The sequence below is a fragment of the Arachis hypogaea genome, chromosome 3 (assembly GCF_003086295.3).
Source record: "Arachis hypogaea cultivar Tifrunner chromosome 3, arahy.Tifrunner.gnm2.J5K5, whole genome shotgun sequence".
Lineage (NCBI taxonomy): Eukaryota > Viridiplantae > Streptophyta > Magnoliopsida > Fabales > Fabaceae > Arachis > Arachis hypogaea.
This window is the reverse complement of record NC_092038.1, coordinates 119,514,957-119,535,239: the sequence shown is the minus strand read 5'-3', so window position 1 is coordinate 119,535,239 and position 20,283 is coordinate 119,514,957. Positions and strand designations below refer to the sequence as shown.

Genomic DNA, 20,283 nt, shown 5'->3' with positions numbered 1-20,283 from the left:
CACAGAAAAATACACAAACTCATAGTAAAGTCCAGAAATATGATTTTTGCCTAAAAACTAATAATATTTTACTAAAAACTAATTAAAACATACTAAAATCTACATGAAATTACCCCCAAAAAGCGTATAAAATATCCGCTCATCACCGAGCTTGCCTTATACGAGAAATAGTTCTTTCAATCTCAGGGTCAAATGCTGGCAAGCTTGAATCAGGAAGTGAACGCGTCATTTAACGAAAGAAACGTACAGCTCATGGTAACAAAATAGAAAAATTGCAATTAAATAAATGCCAATCAATAAACTAGCACACTGTTGCAACTCCCCGGCAACGGCGCCAAAAATTGACGTGGCAAAAATTGGCGAATTAAGAATTCATTAATAGGAACACGTTGCAAGTACAGTCCTTAACCAGTCGAGAATCCGCTTATCAATTTAAAAAGGGGTTGTCACAATATTAAAAATTAAAATACTGGGAGTATGAATCCCAGGTCGTCTCCCAACGAGTTGCAGAGAGATGTGCTATTCTATCAATCGGGTGTTTTCAAAAATGGTTGAGTTGATAAGCAGGAAATTAATTTAGAGAATTTAATTACTTTTAAATAAAAGCCTTGACTGGGGGTAGATTAGTTGGAAGCCCTTTTCTTGTTGAAATACTCTCAAGATTAATTAATAATTGGAAGTTACTCTGCTTAGTTAACCCTTACTAGGTAAAGGAAAGTCAAGCAAGTTGGAAATCTGTTTTTAGTCATAAGTCCTAATCCTCTCCCTTAGGAAGGACTAGAGTTAATGATTAGAGGTTGATTCAACGATAAACCCAATTATAATTTCTCTCTTGAGTAATTCAACTCAAGGCTTCCTTTCAATCATCCCCCAATCAAGTCATGGGACTACTCACTCATCATAATTATAAAATTCACAGAATCAATGGTGAAAACAAAAGAAGACATGATAAATAATAATAAAAGGATTAATTGAAAATAAAAATAGTCTATATTAATAACTTGTAGAAATAATCCAATGTCAACTCTAGAGGGATTAAGAATATGGAAGAATAAATATAGAAAGTAAATAATAAAATAAAATGACTAGTACCGGAGGTAGACTCTTCTCAAAAGTTAAAGCCAAAATATCTTCCAATCCTAATAATGAATGCTCAAGTGAGTGCAAAACCTAGGGGAGGAGTAAATCCAGATCTAAAACTAAAAATTATGCATAATGAATTGTTCTCTTATGTCTCTACATGTTCCCTGGCTCTAATCTGTGTTTCTGGGCCGAAAACTGGGTTGAAATTCGGCCCAGAAACGCTGCCAGCGACTTCTGAATTTCTACAGATCACGCACGTCACGCGGCCGCGTCATTCATGCGGACGCATCATTCGGCGTTTTGCTTTTCCATGCGGACGCGTCGTCCATGCCTTCACGTTGCTTGTGCTTTTCCAATCCGCGCGGTCGTGTGAGCCATGCGGCCGCTTCACTGCAATTTCCTCTCTTCCGCGCGGTCGCGTGAATCATGCGGCCGCGTCACTTCTCGCTGGTCGTCTCCTCAATTTCTTGTATTTCTTCCATTTTTGCAAGCTTCCTTTCCAATCTCCCACTCATTCATGCCCTATAAAGCCTGAAACACTTAACGCACAGATCTCGACATCGAATGGAATAAAGGAGAATTAAAATACCTAATTAAAAGTCTCTAGGAAGTAAATTTTCAATCATGTAATAATTTTAGGAAGGAAATATAAATGCATGCTAATTATATGAATAAGTGGGTAAAGACCATGATAAAACCACACAATTAAACACATTGTAAACCATAAAATAGTGGTTTATCAGGACCTTTTCTCTGGAGAACCCAATTAGCTCTCCCTAGGAGGGTTGTATTAGTTTTTCTGATAACCTCATCTTTTTAAATGTAGAATAAAATAAAACATCAGCACTACTACCTGGGTCCAACAGTGTTTTCCTTACCAACAGCTCTCCGGCCTGGATAGAGATCACTACTGGGTCGTCGAGGTTAGGGCTTGTCGATCTGAAGTTTGATTGACCAAAAGATATTGTAATATCTGGGCCTTCCTCCCTCTTTGGCTGCGACGCTCCTTCGATTGCCAGTATTGCCCTATAGCTCTGCTTCCTGGCCGAGCTTGTTTCTCCTCCACCTACATATCCTCCTGATATGTGGTTGATGATTCCTCTGGGCGGATCCGGGGTTGTCTGTTCTTTTTTGTTCTTATCTGTCACTGTCCGTTTATGATCGCTCTCGTTCGAGCTTATTCCTCTGGCTTTTCGACCTTTGACATATTTGTCTAGGAGCCCTTGGCATGCCAGTCTTTCGAGCAAGTCTTTTGCCATGATACAGTCGTCTGTGGTATGACCGAACTTCTGGTGGAAGGCGCAATGCTTGTTTCTATCCACGAAGCTTTGGTCTCGGTAGTTTCCCGCCCGAGCTACTGGTTTCACGATTTTTGCATTCAGAATCTCTTTGATAATATTTTCTCTTCTGGTGTTGAATCTGGTGTACGTATCGTATTTCTGTGCAGGCTTGAAAGGTTTCTTTGTGTCCTTGTTGCCTGGTGATCTGAGAGCTTTTTCCTCATCTCTTCGATGTGGTTGCTTATCTGTCTTTTGGGCCTCGCGGAGTTCTTCGATCTCCTCGGAGAAGGGGTTGTCGAGGTGAGCTTTTCCTTTGGTGGAGTGATTGTTAAGGGATCTGCGTTCCCTTGAGCCGAGCTTTTGGAGTTCTCTTTGTTGTTCTGCGTAGATAACTCCGCTATCCTCCGTACTTCCGCCTGAAGCTCGGCGATTTGGGCAAGGAGCTCAGCCTGTGTGAGTTATGGAGTTTCCTTGTCAGCCATGACCGAGGATTGGGAAGCCTGCAAAATAGAGTAGAGGACTGAACTAAGGAAAAAATGGGGTCAGATGTATTCCGGGCCCCACGGTGGGTGCTAAGAGCTTTATGTCGGCCAAGATCAAACACTGCGGCGGGAATACCTGCAAAAGATACTCCGACGCTCAAGTTAGTAATAATCTTAAGAGAGAGTAATTAAGTGAGAGTGAATAAGTGAATATGAAAACTGGTAATGGAACTTGAGACTTAGCCGAGGATATTTGCTCGACTTTATAGGAGTTGTTTGACCATTTACTGTGGATAGGTCCTGGTTTGTAGGTTAGGTATGATATTTTGTTTTTTGGTAATTAGGTTTGCTGAGCACGTTTCTTATTTTCAAATGGGTGAGGCCGTTACTGTTTGTTTTCGTGCCGAGCATATCAGGCCGACGATATTATCTGCTCACGTGCCGAGGTTCTTGCGCGGCCGAAGATAAGAATGACGTATCAATAACCATTTAATAAATTTATTCTGATCTTATCTTTGTTTCAGATTTCCGTTTATTTTTTTAGAGAAATAAATATTTTTGAATATTATTTTTTTTAAAAAAAGTTAATATAACTATAATAAAATTTAAATTAATTCAATCAAATATATTACGATTCAATATAATTTAAACACAAATTTAATATATAATATACACATAAATTTTTTTACATATAAAATAAAATGAAATAAAATAAAAAATTTAACAAAACAATATAATAATTCTTAAATTTTACAAAAATTTTACGAATTTTTGTAAAACGAATACCTCAATCTCTATTTTCATTTAGGAATTTGTCTCCAATTATGATAATAAAAAAATTATTTATCTCGTATCTTAAAGGTATATATTAAATTTATAAATTAAATTTTTTTTATTAAAAATATAAAAAATTTAAGATTTTAATATATTTATTTTATATTTATTAAATAAAAATATTTAAAAATTTTTATTAATAATAAATTTATCATATATCTTTAAAATACATGTTAGTTAAATACTAATAAAAAATATATATTATACATAATAATCAAATATAGTAAATTATTTAACTTATAATTCATCATTTTAAGGCATAATAATTATAATTTGAATTTTAATTTTTTTGATATTATAATTTTAAATAAATCAATTACTTTTTTTAAATTTATACTAATTTTAATGATTTTATAATTTAAATTTTATTATAATTTTATATTTTATGTATTTAATTTTTTTTGTGATTCCACGTATTTATTTTATTGTGTCTCCTTAATAAGTTGAACGAAAAATATTTTGGGAGTTTTGACGCGAGCGCTAAGGTGCATGAATGGGCACGGCGATTCAAAGATGGCAGTAGCACTCAAAGTAACAGTGAAAGTGACAGATGGAATCATCTCTTTGGAAAATCCAACGCAATGGCGACGACTTGACTCGTAACTACTTCCCTAACTCAACTCACAGGAAACCCCCATTTCCCAAATCCCACAAATTTGCATCAATTTCAGTTCAGTTTTTCCTCACTCAACCCACTTCCTTCCTGGTAGGTTATTTTTTTTTTCTCACTCACATGTGTATCTGCTATCCATTAAGTAATTGAATTTCAACCGTCATTTCAGAAATTTATAATTTTTTCTGGGTAATCTCAAAGTTTCAATTTTTTGTTTCCACCATTGAGTTATAGCTGGGTTGATTGATCTATTGTTATCTCACTATGTCGGTACCTGGTACCATTGATTCAAACTCAAATTCAAGTTTGTTTCTTTCTCTGCCTGATGATGTGTTTGCCATGGTGTCACGCTTCCTCTTGCCCAGAGATGTGTGTAGTCTCAGCTTATGCTGCAGGAGCCTCTATGCTCTTGCAGCCTGTGAGAAAGTGTGGCTTACACAGTGTGACAGGGTGGGGATAGTTCCCCATAAAGACCTTGTTGACTGGAGAACCGGTGTCTCATCATACAAGGCGATTTGCCGTTTTCTTCTCAATATTAAACCCTTGATTGGGATATGGGTTCATCAGAATCCTGAGCTTGGGAACCTTGTCTATGTCATGCCTGGTTTCGTATCGGTTGTTGGGTGTAGGATAATCCCTCAGGAGCTTGGTCCAATGGGGATTCATGATGGTCCAATCCTATGGGCTCCTGTGTTTGAAATTATTGGTGATTTTGATGGTTCACCAACATTTTTTCTTCATGGGAGGGAGAAGGGGTTGGACTATATTTGTCATGGATCATTCAAGTCCATAAACAAATCTTGCAATGTACTATTGCTTGAGGTTGAACCAAGGGAGAAATGTATAAGAAATAAGGAAAATTCTAGGTTACAAGGAGTGGTTGGAAATAATAATAAGGCAATGGTTCCCTTCGGCAGGTTGTCTCTAAGTGATAGGAAAAAGCTGCTTGAGTTCACTACTAGGCATGTTCGGCAAGAGGTTCCTCATATGGCAATGGGACCCTTGTTTCCAAGGTTAAGGGATTGCTATGAGAATTTCCAGAAAGAATTGGTGCTGTTGAGGGGAAGAAGGGCACTCCTTAGTCAAATGTACAGGCTCGATCATAGTCAAGTTGATAATATAGAAAATTCTGAGGAGGCTGTTGGTCCTAAGCAATTAGAACAAGATGACAGAAGAAAGAGTATCGAGTGTTCAAGGGCTTTAACTATTCTTCTGGATGGGGAGGGCAGTGATACACAATATAACAAGAGAAAAAATGGTGTAAAATTCTGGGGTAGCCTTAAACAGATGCTAGGAGGGTCTAGCTCAAACAACAGCCATCATGAGAAGAAGCATGTGCGGCTTGAAGAATTTCTTGGATCAAATGATACAATAATGCTGACATTAAAGGCCTCAACTGTAAAATTATCTGCTTATCGAGCATGGCCAAATATGCCTGAGAGTTGGTTTGCACTTTACAAGATGCCATTGCAAGATCCAACGGAGGACCAAGTTTATGCCGGTTTATGGGGAGGAACTTTTGGTTGGCCTCCTGGAAAACCTTCCGAAGACAAGCCTGGAAAGGCTTTATTCTTTCTTCTGCTCTCTTATGAGGAGTCTCATGGACAACAGCTTCTCATTGCAACCAAAATATTGGAAGGCACACATTATGTGTTACATCCAAATGGTTCAGCAATGTTTATAGTGAATATCAACGAGCCTTCATCTGAACCATTTCCTTGGAACTCTGATGCTGACTCCTATCCAATTAATATCAAGCATTCTTTCACGGGTGAGGGTATTGCAAATGGTTACGGATTCAGATACCCTGGATCAAAGCCTGGTTCCCTCTTTGAATTTCAAGACGGTGTCCTTGCCTTCATTTGGAAGGACTCGAGGTCTGTTTTGACGTTGCAGAGACTTAACTTGCAACAGCTTTTGAAGAAGGGAGAAAGGGTGCATTGTCTGCCTCCCATCACAAATTTTTCATGCTTGACAAAATCCTACTCAAATGTGTTTACTGGATTTCCTGATGCTTACACAAGTTCATCGTCACCAAGGTTTGCCTTAACCCTGACGTGTTCGCTTCTTTTATGTTTCAAAATTTGCTCTTTATCTTGGCATATTCTCAGTCCTCATTGCTTTGTTGTTTTCTTTGATTACCATGGTTATAATTGTGATTCTAGCACTTCTGAAAAGAAAAGCTCGTATTCATGATTTGCTGAAGAAAAGTTTAAAAGGGCCGTCTCAACTAGAAGTGATCGGCTTCTTTCTATAATCAGTTAATCACTCTTCAGTTCTTATTATATTCTACAAACATAATGATTCTGTATAGCAAAGTTGTTCTTTCTTAGACCCCCGGCATCAGTTCTCTTGTAAGCATACAAAATTGCTTTGCCTCTAGAATTGGCGGTATTCCAAATTTCCAATAAAATCTATAGTAGACAACATAACACACTTCATTATTAGACAATATCTATAGTACAACATAGCGTTCAAAACCTACGGAAGCATACATTTGGAAGAATAGAAATAAATAGAATCCTATAATCTTTTAGCAGTTATGAATGTTCTATTTCTAGTTTGGTTTGTAACTGAATGTTTCTTTTTACAGGTAGAAACACAACTAGTATATTAGTGGGTTGGGGACTACATGCTTTTTACGCGCCCCAGGCCGGTTTCCAATACTCAACAAGACCTGTTATTTGTCGAATAACACACCTGCTAGTTCCTGCTGCTGTGTTTCATGTTGCTGCATTCCGAATATCATAGAGGGTAGTCTTTGCCTTATAAGTGCTATGAATTAGCTTCGCATTGAAGTATATAGATATACTATACCAGGCTGTTTATACAGATGGTTAAAACCATTTATTAAGGATTCAAATGAAAGTACATCTCATACAAAATGAAGGCATGGTAAATGCCTTGTATGACTACATTGATCATAGTTTATAAAGTCAATAGTTGTGGCCTCCGAATTAATACGGTTGCCAGAAATTTACCTAGTTATGGGAAGAATAGTGATCTTCAAATTTAATGATCCAATAATAACTCGGTCTATTTTTTTCTTAATTTCATAAAAATACTAGTTATCAATCTGTTTATTTTTTTTTAGTTACTTTTGATTTTTGAGGTTACGATTTACGACCCTAATTTAATACCTATATTTTTTTCTTTACAATATGCTCTTTTGTGTCATTGACGTATTATATATGGCAAAGCTGTGCAAATTAATTATGCCAAGTCCAAATTGAAAATGTAACTTGTAAGGGCATAAATACCTGGAGGCCAATGCTTCCCCAAAATTTGCATGCAGGTCACAAATGATCTTTCAAGCTGGCAGGGGTTCCTCCATAACTGTTGCAACATTAATCATTAGGAGTTATCAGAGTTCGACCATCCCTTCGCTTTGCATGCTTAAGAAAAGAGGAGAAAGGGATACGTACCTTTCTTTGTAGAATTGGCAGCAACTTCCACATCCGCTGCCGTGGTTGGGACGTCAGGAAGGTCCAGTTTCTCGTCTGTATATATAGACGCTGCTGTGGGAACTTCAGGAAGATCGTCTTCAATAAGCTGAAAAACCAATACCATAATTATGGCGAATTAAATCTTAGAAACTAATCTATCAAATATCATCCCTCTTGCCAAGAAGTATGGAAAACCAAAAATATCATACCTGAGTTTCCAAGTTTTCAAATTCAGCCAAAACTTCCTCCTCGTCTTCTGCTGATAACTTGTCTCCTAATATTGCATTAATTTCCTTTAAATTCAAGAAAATAGTGGCATCCATCAGTAAGCAAGGAAGGGAAATAATGAATGGGAAAAGAGAAAAGCAGCAGCAAAATATGGATAGCAAAACAAATTTAGAGGCAGTTAAACTTACATCTTGATAAGCTTTAGCTTCAGCTGTATCATCCATAAGTTTCTGAACATCCTCGATGTTTAGCTCATTCTGTATCGCCTTCAATGCATTGCTTCCGGCCTTCAAACTATCAAAGACATCCTTCTGCTTACTTGCAAGTTCAATATCTGCTAACTGATGAGCAAGGAGAATTGTTTTAAGTTTAAAGGCAGAAGTCATTGAAAATCTTCATAATAATCTGAATATAGAACCATTACTTGTTGCTCAACATTTATAAGCCAGGAATCCACTTTCTTCAGCAGTTCTTCTTGTGCTTTTTTCTTCTTCAATGCTAACAAGGCCCTGTCCTTCTTCTTTTCACGAATCAAGTCTCGTGCAGCTTGCTTTTCCGCTTCAATAACAGCATCAAGCTGGTAAAATGAGAATCAAAAAAGAGGAAATAAGGTCAAGATTGATACTTTTTCGAACACCAACCAAAGACTGAACATCTTATAACTCAAGAAGCGGGTTTGATTCAAGACTATCATGAAAGAATGGAATTGGAAAAATCTTATTTTTAAGGCACAAATTGAAATAAAAATTCAAAATTAGAATAGTGTTGGAAGAACCTTTCGTTGATATTGAGAAAGCTTGCGTCTCTGGGTCTTGAGTGCAAGAATTGCACGATCGACATCGGTGACCTTTGGCTTCTTGACGAACTGATTCCCCATACCATCAATCAGATTTTGATGAATGAGTTTGGAAATTGAATTGAGTTGATCATAGAGAGGGATTCCAAATGCCAAATGGAATTATTGCTTTTTTTTTATTTTTATTAATCTTGCCTTTGAATCTTGTTCGATTGAATGTTACGTAATGAGACAAAACAACACTGCAAAGAAAGAGAAAAGGTTTGGAAAATAGATAAAGCAAACTCAACACCACCCTGGCCATGCCCATGCAACGAGCAAACGAAAAACAGAAGCCAGGCAATGTTCGTTATTCTATATTCCATTCAAAAGGCATCAACAATTTTTTTTTTAATATTTAACTAATCTAATTATTTTTTGTTTTATCTTTGATAAATTTTTCTTTAAAGAAAGATATATAAGATAAATGGGTAAAAATACATTACAGTTGTTAACTTGGTTTTAATAACATGATCATAAATTTGATTGAAATATATTAGAGAAGTGTTGACCAACAAAATTTATTGTTTTTAGCCAAAAACAATAAATTATGCTGACCTTTGAGCTTTTCTTTTGTTTTAATTAAATTTTATTGAGAATTAGTATCTCTAATCCTCATTTCTGTTGCGTGGACTTATTTAAGTCAACAATTTTTTTGTTTTATATCATATTTGTTGCTGGGAAAATATTCAGTGGTTTCGAATCAGAAAGGTTGAAGATCTAGGATGAGAATAATTCACTACTGCTTTCTAATGCTAATACCATATATAAGGAGAGGAGGATCAGGATCAGTTCTTACACATAATATATTACAATGATCAACATTATTGATCCGAAATTGCACACACTACGGAACAACTTCACCATCCAAAAAGCCGGTAAGCTGATGAGGAAACATATTCAACCTTTCTCTCAATTGTTTCAGTTCTCTTAAATCCCCAACCCATATACTATAACTTGAATTCTTGGCAAGAACATCCTTAGACACCTCCTTCTGTTCAATCAATTGATTGGCATAAACCTCAAATTTCTCAATCTTATCCCAAAGAAGAGCCAACTTATTTGTGTCTTTCTCACTTCTAACACTATCCAACCAGTCCCTTGCTTCTTCCACCTTAGCCCAAAAGCATGAATCTTGAGTCAAGCTTGCAAACGTGCTTCTCACACTGTTCTCTTCAGCAGCACCATCCCTTCTTATTCTATCCTTCCACCACCTATCAAACATCACATACCTCCTCTCTCTATTTCCATTCTCCATGTAATGGCCCTTTGTCCTATGCAACCCTTTCCTATAATACTCAGCAATATCTAGTGGCTCCACCAGTAGTTTATAGAAATGCGAAGTGTTGACCCACTTCGCTCGCTTGTCAAAGTCGTGTGGAAGCTCGTTCTTCTCCATCATTTCGATCACATCATTCCAAAAGCGAGCCAGCTTGTGACGGTTGATGTTGACTTTCATTGCACTCTTTGCGGACCGGCTCTTGAATGAATCATAATACCCTACTTGTTCATCATGTTCATCGCACAAGGCTTTATACCATTCTATTTGAGCTCTGTAAGGCACAACCTTGGACAAGGAAAGAGCAAGGGATGCAGCATTCAGAACCGGAGAAGGACCCATTCTCCTTGTTGTCTTTAGGCATTCCATGGCAGGTATGATTAGAGATTCCTGTTAGTTGTATTACAGTCATTTGTTCAGTGAAATCTTCCAATAAAATATGAACCTAAAATTATTCTGGATACTAGTGATTAAAATAATTGATAACTACCATTGGTATTAGAGTGAAGATGCAGTGTAGTTACCTGATTAGCCAATCCTGAAGATTGGATGGCCAATTCAAGGCCTGCTTCATAGCTTGATTCAGGAATGCTCCTCTGCTTGGGTGAGTTTCCTTGAGTCAAGAATTGCCAAGAAACTTTGTCAACATAATAACCATACTTGAGATGATCCTCAATACTAGAATCTGGAGAACCTGTTGCAAGCATCAAATGCATCATCTTGGTGATTGTGGCAGGACTATCCATACAAACTGCTCCGTCTTCCGAGACAAACAAATAGTTTCCGAAAGGGCGAAACAGGATGGGCACAGACACTTCCCCTTTGCTTTCTCCTTCTCCTTCTCCGTCTCCTTGTGTTGCTGCTTCCAAGTAATCCATCACGGCGGTGAACAATTTGGCTTTCTCCCTGTCAGTTATTTGAACCGCAAGCTTCCCGAAGTCTGGAGAAGTCATGGACAATTGCCAAAACTGAAGGAGGAAATTGAGCTGAGAAGTGAGAGGCGTAATCGGGGCAAAGAGAAGCCTTGGCATTATGTCGTGCTTTGAGACAACATGGCAGAAGTTGCCACTCCATCTTTCTCTGAAGATAGCTGTGGAAAATGAGTCATTCCCCAGCAACGGTGAGCCATAAGTGATGCACAACACTGACACAGAGGAAGAGATTGCTCGCAGGTATGACAGAAGCCAAAGAGTGCACAGAGAGGCAGTGGCTCCTCCAATTGAATGCCCAGTGATCACAACTGATTTTGTTTCCTTGTTTCCCAATATTTCCAGCATCTGAATGGTAGCATTAACTTTCATCAGTTTATTAGTTGGGAATAAGATTCTAGGGAAACAATTTATCCTCTTAAGATTCTAACATCAATACTAATTGTTAGTGAATATTTAGCATGAACAAATACTAGTAACATGAACCTATAACACATTTATTTTTCATTCTGTTATTTAACTATTTCACTTACTCCCAAAATTGATAACTGGTAACTGTTTGTAGTCTTGCACCCGAATCATTAACTTAAATAATACTTAGGGAAGAAACCCATCCATCTTCCTGTGCCGTGATAATTAAGTTTATGCCAATCAGATTAAAAATAAGGTTGGTTTAACCTACTCAAATTATTAAAAAAACTTTCATTCCACATTTATTTATTCTGATTAACGTCATAGTTACTATTCGTATGTGAAAAATTAGTAATAGAAACTCCTTTTTTTTTTTTGGGATCACCCACATGACAGCAATTTCACTTTCCTTTTCTTTCTATTATTTAACAAAAGCCATCAAAGTAGAATAATGATGTACGCAATGAAAGAGAATAATAGTAAGTTTTAATTTGAATTGTTGACTCTGAAAATCCATCCCACCATGATATTTCTTTGTTTATATATAGCAATTATCTTTGCGTGATGATGGGGGGCAGTGGTTAAAACTTAAAAGTCTTCGCTCCGAAAATTTTAGGTGGGGGCTTGGTTGTTAGCACTTAGCACATCCATGAAAATGATAGATAGCTTTGCTTTGGGAATTGGGACCCATCTCATGTACGAGAGACAGCATAAAGTAGGTTTATTCCGCGAGCGTTCACACTCGACAATACTCGACACTCCTCACTTTTCACTGCAAAAAATAAAAATGATCTTTGCTTTTTATAAGTTTATTATTAGAATATTAGAGACATTAATCTATAGCTAAACAGAAAGCACTAAGCAGCCTCCACCACCATCACCTAAATGCTAAAGCTCACTATGCAATATTCTTCGGTCTTTCACTAATTCTGCAGTGAATTGCTATAATTTAGTTGGTGACCGTGTACCATAGGATTGTAAAGCTTCCCAGGCTTTTGTAAAAAAAAAAAAGTAATCAAAAAGTTACTTGGAAGTGGCCCATTATAAGGGAATAACTGTTATATCATAGTCATAGATGATAATAAAAAAACATGGCAAAGTGATTCTTTTTCTTAATATTAATAATAATAATAATAACAAAAATACTAGAAAGCCAACTAAACTAAAGTAAAAGAATTCGATTGATAGCTCAAAGTGATAAACCAAAAAATTAAATTTTACTTGTATTCTAGCATTTCAAAAAAAAGAAAAAAAAGAAAAAAAAAGAAAAAACACTAAGTGTGAAAGTGAGAACGGGTTGAAGATCAAGATAATTCTATTGGATGTCAATTTCATCGTTTTTCTTTATTAGTGGATGATTATGCTATTGCGTATCACGTTTTTGGTGTTGTCCCTTCTAAATATACGCAAATAATGTTGCCCTCCTCAGTCCTCACTAACTTGGTCACGTAAGCAAAACCAATAAGGAAAACATCTTATCAAAAGATGAATAATGTTACCTATCTAATTTTTTTTATAAATTAAAATTCAATTAAATTAAACTATAAAATATAGATGTGTAGTATTATTCTAAAAAATATAAGACAATATCAATCGGAATAGCCCAAGAAAATAACGAATACATATCCATGGCTGCAAAAAAACCACAATGCCCATTCTACTATAGTACTATAAGAAATGATGGCTTAAATTCTCATATTTCGTCTTGAAATCTTCTTTATCATCATTGATTCTAATATGGTTTTATTTAACAATCAAATTCTTATTTATTTATTATTATTTGAATTAAATTTGTTTTCTAAAAATTAAACACTTTATTATTTTTGTCCGTATTCAAATATGATAACTCTAATAATAGAGAAATACTAAAAAATTATTAAAATTTATTATTTTTTATTATTAATTAATTATTAATATTTAAAATATAAAATAAAATATATTATTAAATTATTAAACAAAAAAATTTAATTTATAATTAAATAATAAAAAAAATAAATTCTGATCAACTTAATAAATCTGGTAACGTTATTCAGAAACTAGAAGATTACGATCCTAACTTGTTCAGACTGCTAAAAAAGGAAAGAAATTAATAAACATGCCACAAACAATAAGAATATGCTAACACAAATACATGAGACAAGATTAAAGAAAGGAATTAAACAAACCAACCTGGGTTTGGAATGAATGAAGCAAGGAATTGAAGAGATTGAGGATGCCGGCGTGGACCATGACAGGTTCCTCCCCTTCACGAATACACGAGAAGAAAGCCACGTCACCAATTCTATCCAACGGCACCATGTTCCTCCACGTGTCGTTCGATCCCCCAACCATTTGCACGCCCGAGAAAGCCACGTAGGCCACGCGCCCTATTTGCTCCGCCACGAAGCTCCGGTGAGCGATGGCGCTTCTGTTGACGTGGTTGCACAGCCTCCATGACTCCGCCAGCAGCGGCGTCGACGCCACGAAAGTCGCCAGCATCTCGCTGCTCTCAAACCTGCATAGTCCCAAAACAAAACTTCAGATAATGAGGTTTTGATTAATAGACGGATTTATTATTGTTGTTGTTATGGTAATTTCGTGGAAGGTTTCGGGGTTTTGATTTTGTTGACATTTTGAGTGGCGAAGCTAATAGTGAGAACTTACGGTGAAGCTTCGTTGATAGCCATGGAATAGAATAGTCTTTGCTGGAGAGGGCGAATGTGTGGAAGAAGGTTTGAACGAAGAAGAGATGGACACTTGAAAGTGTTAATCCCCTGAAGGCTTCAACTTTGAATAGCCCACATTTTATATTGTCTTTACAAATTTGTAATTTGCTCACTGAGAACTGAGAAGTCAAAAGCGAAGTCGTCTTTCCATACAATTATCTTAATTATCTTTGTGGGGACAGTGATCAAAGGTGGACCTCCAACATACCGCGTGAACAACAAGACTCGGTCTTTTACATTTTTGCCATCATAATAATTATAACTCAAGACGCGTTTGCGTATTTAGGGGGTGCAAAACAAAGTTACCAATGATAGAATCAATGTAGTGTAAATAAATAAAATTATAATTGAACACAAGGAATCATTTTCTCTCTGTTCCGGACCTGCCACCCGACCCCAAAACGGCCAAACAATGGTCTGACTTTTAGGTTAAAATCCTTTCTACGGTTTAAATTGGTTAGAAAATAAAAAATTTTTAACCAACATTCAAATTCGAATTCGAATATCTCTTATCATAGTCAATAAAATAAGACAAGATAACTAAAAAAAATTATATACAAGGAGCCAAAAGTTTTTTAGGATACGTTATCATACACAACCTTAATTTTTGCTTTTTAAATCCATTTTAATTTGAACGTCGGAGTGTCTTTGCAGGTACCATCACCTACCGCTTCAAAAATCCGATCATATCATCACCAAGACCGACATGTCCCCGATCCTTTCCTCAACCCGTACCAACGAAGTCTTGTACATTGGTGCTGTCTGTGGAGACTTGTCAAGCTTTGGCAGAATGACAAACGAACACAAAGAACGATTCTCAAACCATCACTACGAACCAAACCCGTCAAATCCCCTCAGTGCACGAACCACAGAACGATGGTTTTCCCCTCCCCCACCTACCCACGGAAGGATAATCAGCGTCATCCACACGCAGCCAACCTATAATCAACAACCACAAACAGACAAGTCCCGATCTGGCGAACCCAGGATAATCGATGGACTGGAAAATAAGTGAACTGGATTATTCAAGAGCTACACCAGCGAGTACAGACTTTGGAAAGTCGGGTCGCCTCTAAAGAATGGTACCAAACGGAACGCACAAGCAAAGCGGTCTCCCGAACCGTGTCGCGAAGAGACGCAAGGCACGAGAGGTCACCAGATCAATAACACGGCCGACGCAGGAACCGCAACAAATCTTGGAAACCCGAACGCCATTATGATGAAGACGAAAGGAGATACCAGAGAGGTTTCAAGCGAAGAAGGAGTGAACACGTGATAATGGGAGCTACCCCCTTCACCGAGAGAATCATGAAGGCCAAGTTATAGAAGGATTTCGACAAACCAACTGACATGAAGTATGGTAGCACCAAGGATCCACAAGAACACCTAATGGCATTTGAGGCTAATATGAACTTAGAAGGAGCGGCCGACGTAGTTCGGTGCAGGGCCTTCCCGGTAACCCTAGCCAACCCAATAATTAAGTGGTTTAACGCCCTCCCGAATGGCTCCGTATCCTGTTTTGACGACATCTCCAGAAAATTCATGGCATAATTTACCACTAGGATCACAAAGGCGAAGCACCCGATCAGTTTTCTCGGAGTCACACAACAGCCAGACGAACCCACAAGGAAGTACCTAGATAAGTTCAACGATGAGTGCTTGACGATGACGGACTAACAAACTCAGTGGCTAGTCTGTGCTTGACAAACGGGCTAATGAACGAAAATTTCCAGAAACACTTCACAACCAAACCGGTCTGGACTATGCATAAAATTCATAACATGGCAAGGGAGTACATCAACGATAAAGAAGCAAGCCAAGTCGTGGCAGCCAATGAACGGTACCACAGTAGCACGGCCCCATGGAGTAACCCACCGTACAAAGAAGCTCCAAAGGAGCATTTCGAAACCGCCACTCCCAACTGGCTACCCGGAGTGCATAGTTGTCAGAGTCGAATCGGTGATCGAACTGGTCAAGCCACTGGTTCACTGGTTTAGTAGTTCAACCGATGAATCACTAGTTGAACTGATATAACCAGTCAAATACATATAGTCACTAATATTTTAAAAATAATTAAGTCTCAAATTTTAAAAATATCTAGTACAAAGATAAACATAAAATTAGTCAATACTACTACAATAATATCTTAATTTGACATAATAAAAATAATAATCCATGAACTATATTAAATTGTATATAATTTTTCTTCATAACAAGTAATTTTTATTTTATTTTTATATTGAATTGATTATTTTTTTATTTTAAATTTTTTTAATTAATTTATATCTATTACATTATATTATTCATGTGTAAATAATCATATAATTTATTAATCTAAATTTGTTAGTCCAATTGAAATTAATAAATAAAAATTATTGTTTATGGTCTTTAAAAAATAAAAAGTGCCCAATTTGATAAAAAAATCAGCAATATCAGTTGTCCAATTCTGACAAAAAAGAGCCCAATTTGATCATAGTTGTTTGGTATGTAATATATTTAAAATAAAACACATTATATTAAAAAGCATTGTAGCCTAGAACAGGACTTCGGTGAAAGATGCCCCCTTCGTCATTTCGGCCAGGGTTGGAACTAACCTACAAAACCACCACAACAGAGTAACCAGACTCGGGGATAATTTTCTCAAATTGTACGGCTCTATAGTACTACCAATCACCATTGAAACTGGTAGCCAAAAGAAAATCATACTCTTCAAGTTCGTGATTTTAAAAGATTCCACGACTTATAACATCATCTTGGGGAGGAAGACTATCAACGATCCTCTGCCGCCATATTCACCAAATTTCTAATCATGAAATTCTAAGCGGACGACAGAACCACATGAATGATACATGGAGACTGGGAAGTGGCAGTGGAGTGCGACAACACTAGCCTAGCCCTCCAAAAATGGTCTTGGGACACGGCATAAATATTCCTAGCCGACCTGGACGCATGACAAGACGACCAGTCGCGACCAGAACCAAAGGGAGATATAGAAAAGTAACAGATAGGGAAAACCAAGAACGAGTTCACCTTTATCAATAAGAACCTCTCCTTCAACCTAAAGGGGAACTCGCAAAACTCCTGAAAGAAAACAGAGAACTCTTGACCTTCACTCCCACTGACATGTCGGGAATAGACTCGGACCTGATGTCTCACCGGCTAGCTGTAGACCCTAGGGCCAAGCCAGTAGCCCAAAAAAGAAGCAAGATGTCCTCCGACTTGGCAAGCGAGGTTAAGAAACAAGTCAAAAGTCTACTCGAAGCCGGCTTTATCCGGGAACTACCTTACACGACCTGGCTGGCAAACGTCATGATAGTAAAGAAAGTGAGCGGCAAATAGCGAATGTGTGTCAATTATACGTACTTGAACAAAACTTGTCCAAAAGACGCATTCCCCCTACCAAACATCGATGGCCTGGTGGATGCCACCTCAGGACACCAATATGCCAGTTTCATGGATATGTACTTGGGATATAACCAAACCATGCACAAGCCAAACAAAGAAAAAATGGCATTCGTAACCCCCGAAGGCACATGCTACTACACATTCATGCCCTTCAAGCTGAAAAATGCGGGGGCTACCTACCAAAGACTCATCATGAAGATCTTCAAAGAACTTAATGGAATGAAACTAGAGGTTTATAATGACAACATACTAGCCAAAACAGAAATAGACTAAGAGCTTATTGGCGATCTCAAACTCATACTAGGTACTCTGAAAAGCAACGGATGCGCCTCAACCAAGCAAAATGCACATTCATAATGGAGGCTGAAAAATTCCTAGGTTTCATGATCACACAATGGGGAATGGAGAAAAACCCGGAAAAATGCAAGGTCATCCTCGAGTTGGGTAGCACTACAAATCTTAAAGACGTCCCAAGGCTGATTGGACGATTGGCCGCCCTCTCGCACTTCCTCGGAGTCTTGGCCCAGAAGGCTATCCCCTTCTTCAAACTCATGAAAAAGGGTATAACTTTCAAATGGAAATCTAAATGTGAAGAGGCCTTCCAACACTTCAAAAAAGTGTTAGCGGAACCTCCTGTACTCTCAAAGCCCAAAGTGGGAGAACCATTGTACCTTTAATTATCTATAGAAGAGGAAGTGTTAGTAGCGGCTCTAATCCAGAAAGACAAACAAAAAAAGCAAGGTCTCATATACATCATAAGTAAGGTTCTCCAGAATGCCGAGACATGTTACTCCAAACTCAAGAAACTCGCCTACACATTACTAATGGCATCCCGACAGCTCCGACAATACTTCCAGAGCCATCCTATCGTGGTTAGGACAGACCAGGCCATCAAGCAAGTACTCTAAAAGCCAGACTTGGCAAGGCGAATACTCTCCTGGTAGGTTGAGCTATCCCAGTATGAAGTCTGTTTTGAGCCCAGAAACGCCATCAAGGCTTAGGCCATGGCAAATTTCATCACTGAGATGACCCCCAAGAAGCGAAGCTACCGAATTGTGGAAACTCTACATTGACGAATCATCGAACAACAACTCCGACAAAACAGGGATAATATTAAAAATCGAGAAAGATATTACTATCGAACAGTCGATTTGATGCAAATTTTTTATCTCCAACAATCAGGTGGAATACGAACACTACCAGAAACACAGGAGTTATAACGGGAAGATACCAATGAACAAGAAGTAGTGTCAAATCTTTATGACCATGGTAACCACTTTTAACGTCTCGCATCTCCGTGGCCAATTTTGCGGAGCTTTCCGACGTTCTTGTTTATCCGTGGCCAACTTGAGATAGATTCTCTCAATGCCACAGATCCAATGATTACCATGGTGAAATCGAACGATGTCCACCTCCAAGTTCCACGCTTAATTTGGTGTTTTCCTTTAGCCCTTTTAAAATACTTTTATGCAATTTATACTTTTTCCAAATTTAAACCCTAACCTCATATAAATTCAATTTATTAGGGTACAGGCTTTCCCAGTTTTCTGATCATTGGTTTTTTCTCCCTCCTTCCCAGTGCCACTGAAAAATTAATACGATATGTTGATTATCTAATTTTAGATGCTGTTGATAATTTGCAATTTTCATATTTCCTATGATTATTAACTAACTGAAGTTGTTAATTTCCCCTTCTTGATTAAACAGTATTTTCTTAGTGTGGTTGTGTTGTTCATTACTAGGATAAAAATCAGATTGTAGTGTAACCAAAGAAACCAAATCATATACGCTTAATTTCACTATTTTTTTCTTTTTTACCATGCACATGTTTTTGCCTGTGTTCTTTCTGGCCAAATGCAATGTTAATGCTTAATTTCACAATATGAATTAGTTTAGAGATTTTGGTGATAGAAAAAAGAATAATTCAATTGAGAATGAATGTTAAAATTATAAAAAGAGTACAAAAAGAGTACATGTTTATGTTTAATAGAATCACTCTAACTAATTTTAGAAACTACTAACTATGATTAATTGGAATAGTAACTAAATGTAATTACTAAGTATTAATTATATTCATTTCGATGTTGAAGAAAGAAAAGTCATACAATGTGCTTATTTAAATGAGTTTCATAAGCCTTGAGAAACTAATTTATAAACTAATTCGTCGAGCAGTGAAATTTCATTATTAGGTTTCAATTCTGTTTTGAGTTTCATTTTCAACTTTTAGTTTTGATGGCTAGTTCTTTATGCAAAAATTGTGTGTTAGTATAGTTTAGCACCTTTTGATAGGGAGCAGGATTTGAATTGGCGTGTGTGAAGTAAATGAGAATTAATAGTTTTTATGTTTTGTGAAGATTTTCATGTGTAAAATAACTTATTTAACAAAATGTAAAAATATTACAATTATGTGTGTATATATTACTTTTGTGTGTGTGAGTTCATTTTTGGAGTAAAATAGTTAAATGTTAGAATAGATGCTATATTATTTGGTGAGCTAACTGTTATAGTTAATCTATAAATTAGGCACATAATTAACTCCCAAATTAATATGATCCTGTAATTAGTAACTAAATCAAGTAGCAAAGAACTTCGAAAACTTCATATGCAAAATTATATCCTCTTGAAAAGTCCTGTCGAGTGCTTTTCAATCTTTTATTTGTTTATATAAATCTGATTAATTGCCTTCATTATAAAAAAATTTACTAATTATGATTTTTAATCATAATGAATTTGTTACTATTTGGGTCACACAA

General features: G+C 36.9%; 3 protein-coding genes across 6 annotated transcripts; 1 reads left to right on the top strand and 2 right to left on the bottom strand.

Annotated features, from left to right (window-relative positions):
* The first annotated feature begins 4,124 nt into the window (after positions 1 to 4,124).
* LOC112791088 (F-box protein At5g39450) lies at positions 4,125 to 7,354 on the top strand. 2 transcript variants are annotated; one of them, XR_003197089.3, is made up of 3 exons: positions 4,125 to 6,331; positions 6,458 to 6,552; positions 6,886 to 7,354. XR_003197089.3 is itself a non-coding variant. In XM_025833792.3 (2 exons), the coding sequence occupies exons 1-2, from the start codon at positions 4,557 to 4,559 to the stop codon at positions 6,887 to 6,889; spliced, it is 1,779 nt and encodes a 592-aa protein (XP_025689577.1). In that variant the 5' UTR covers positions 4,125 to 4,556; the 3' UTR covers positions 6,890 to 7,354. The 2 variants fall into 2 exon arrangements, 1 of the variants encoding a protein (XP_025689577.1); XM_025833792.3 differs by lacking the exon at positions 6,458 to 6,552.
* Positions 6,687 to 8,994, bottom strand: LOC112791089 (vacuolar protein sorting-associated protein 20 homolog 1-like). 2 transcript variants are annotated; one of them, XM_072233375.1, is made up of 6 exons: positions 8,742 to 8,994; positions 8,391 to 8,543; positions 8,155 to 8,307; positions 7,948 to 8,031; positions 7,718 to 7,844; positions 6,687 to 7,628 (listed from the first exon to the last, which is right to left on the bottom strand). In XM_072233375.1, the coding sequence occupies exons 1-6, from the start codon at positions 8,841 to 8,843 to the stop codon at positions 7,603 to 7,605; spliced, it is 645 nt and encodes a 214-aa protein (XP_072089476.1). In that variant the 5' UTR covers positions 8,844 to 8,994; the 3' UTR covers positions 6,687 to 7,602. The 2 variants fall into 2 exon arrangements, with proteins under 2 accessions (XP_072089476.1, XP_072089475.1); XM_072233374.1 differs by having other exon boundaries at positions 7,948 to 8,307.
* A 533-nt stretch (positions 8,995 to 9,527) lies between these two features.
* LOC112791087 (lipase-like PAD4) lies at positions 9,528 to 14,287 on the bottom strand. Of its 2 annotated transcripts, none has more exons than XM_025833789.2 (4): positions 14,064 to 14,287; positions 13,590 to 13,914; positions 10,605 to 11,357; positions 9,528 to 10,470 (listed from the first exon to the last, which is right to left on the bottom strand). In XM_025833789.2, the coding sequence occupies exons 1-4, from the start codon at positions 14,084 to 14,086 to the stop codon at positions 9,649 to 9,651; spliced, it is 1,923 nt and encodes a 640-aa protein (XP_025689574.1). In that variant the 5' UTR covers positions 14,087 to 14,287; the 3' UTR covers positions 9,528 to 9,648. The 2 variants fall into 2 exon arrangements, with proteins under 2 accessions (XP_025689574.1, XP_025689575.1); XM_025833790.3 differs by having other exon boundaries at positions 10,605 to 12,192; positions 14,064 to 14,199.
* Positions 14,288 to 20,283: the final 5,996 nt, after the last annotated feature.

Coding starts and splice junctions, on each gene's coding strand:
- LOC112791088 (XM_025833792.3), top strand. CDS start 4,557: ATGTCGGTACCTGGTACCATTGATTCAAACTCAAATTCAAGTTTGTTT.
- LOC112791089 (XM_072233374.1), bottom strand. CDS start 8,843: ATGGGGAATCAGTTCGTCAAGAAGCCAAAGGTCACCGATGTCGATCGT. Junction 8,544..8,741: donor TTTCTCAATATCAACGAAAG/GTTCTTCCAACA, acceptor TCATTTTACCAG/CTTGATGCTGTTATTGAAGC. Junction 7,845..7,947: donor TTGAAAACTTGGAAACTCAG/GTATGATATTTT, acceptor TTGGTTTTTCAG/CTTATTGAAGACGATCTTCC.
- LOC112791087 (XM_025833789.2), bottom strand. CDS start 14,086: ATGGCTATCAACGAAGCTTCACC. Junction 13,915..14,063: donor GCTATCAACGAAGCTTCACC/GTAAGTTCTCAC, acceptor GGGACTATGCAG/GTTTGAGAGCAGCGAGATGC. Junction 10,471..10,604: donor CTTCAGGATTGGCTAATCAG/GTAACTACACTG, acceptor TACAACTAACAG/GAATCTCTAATCATACCTGC.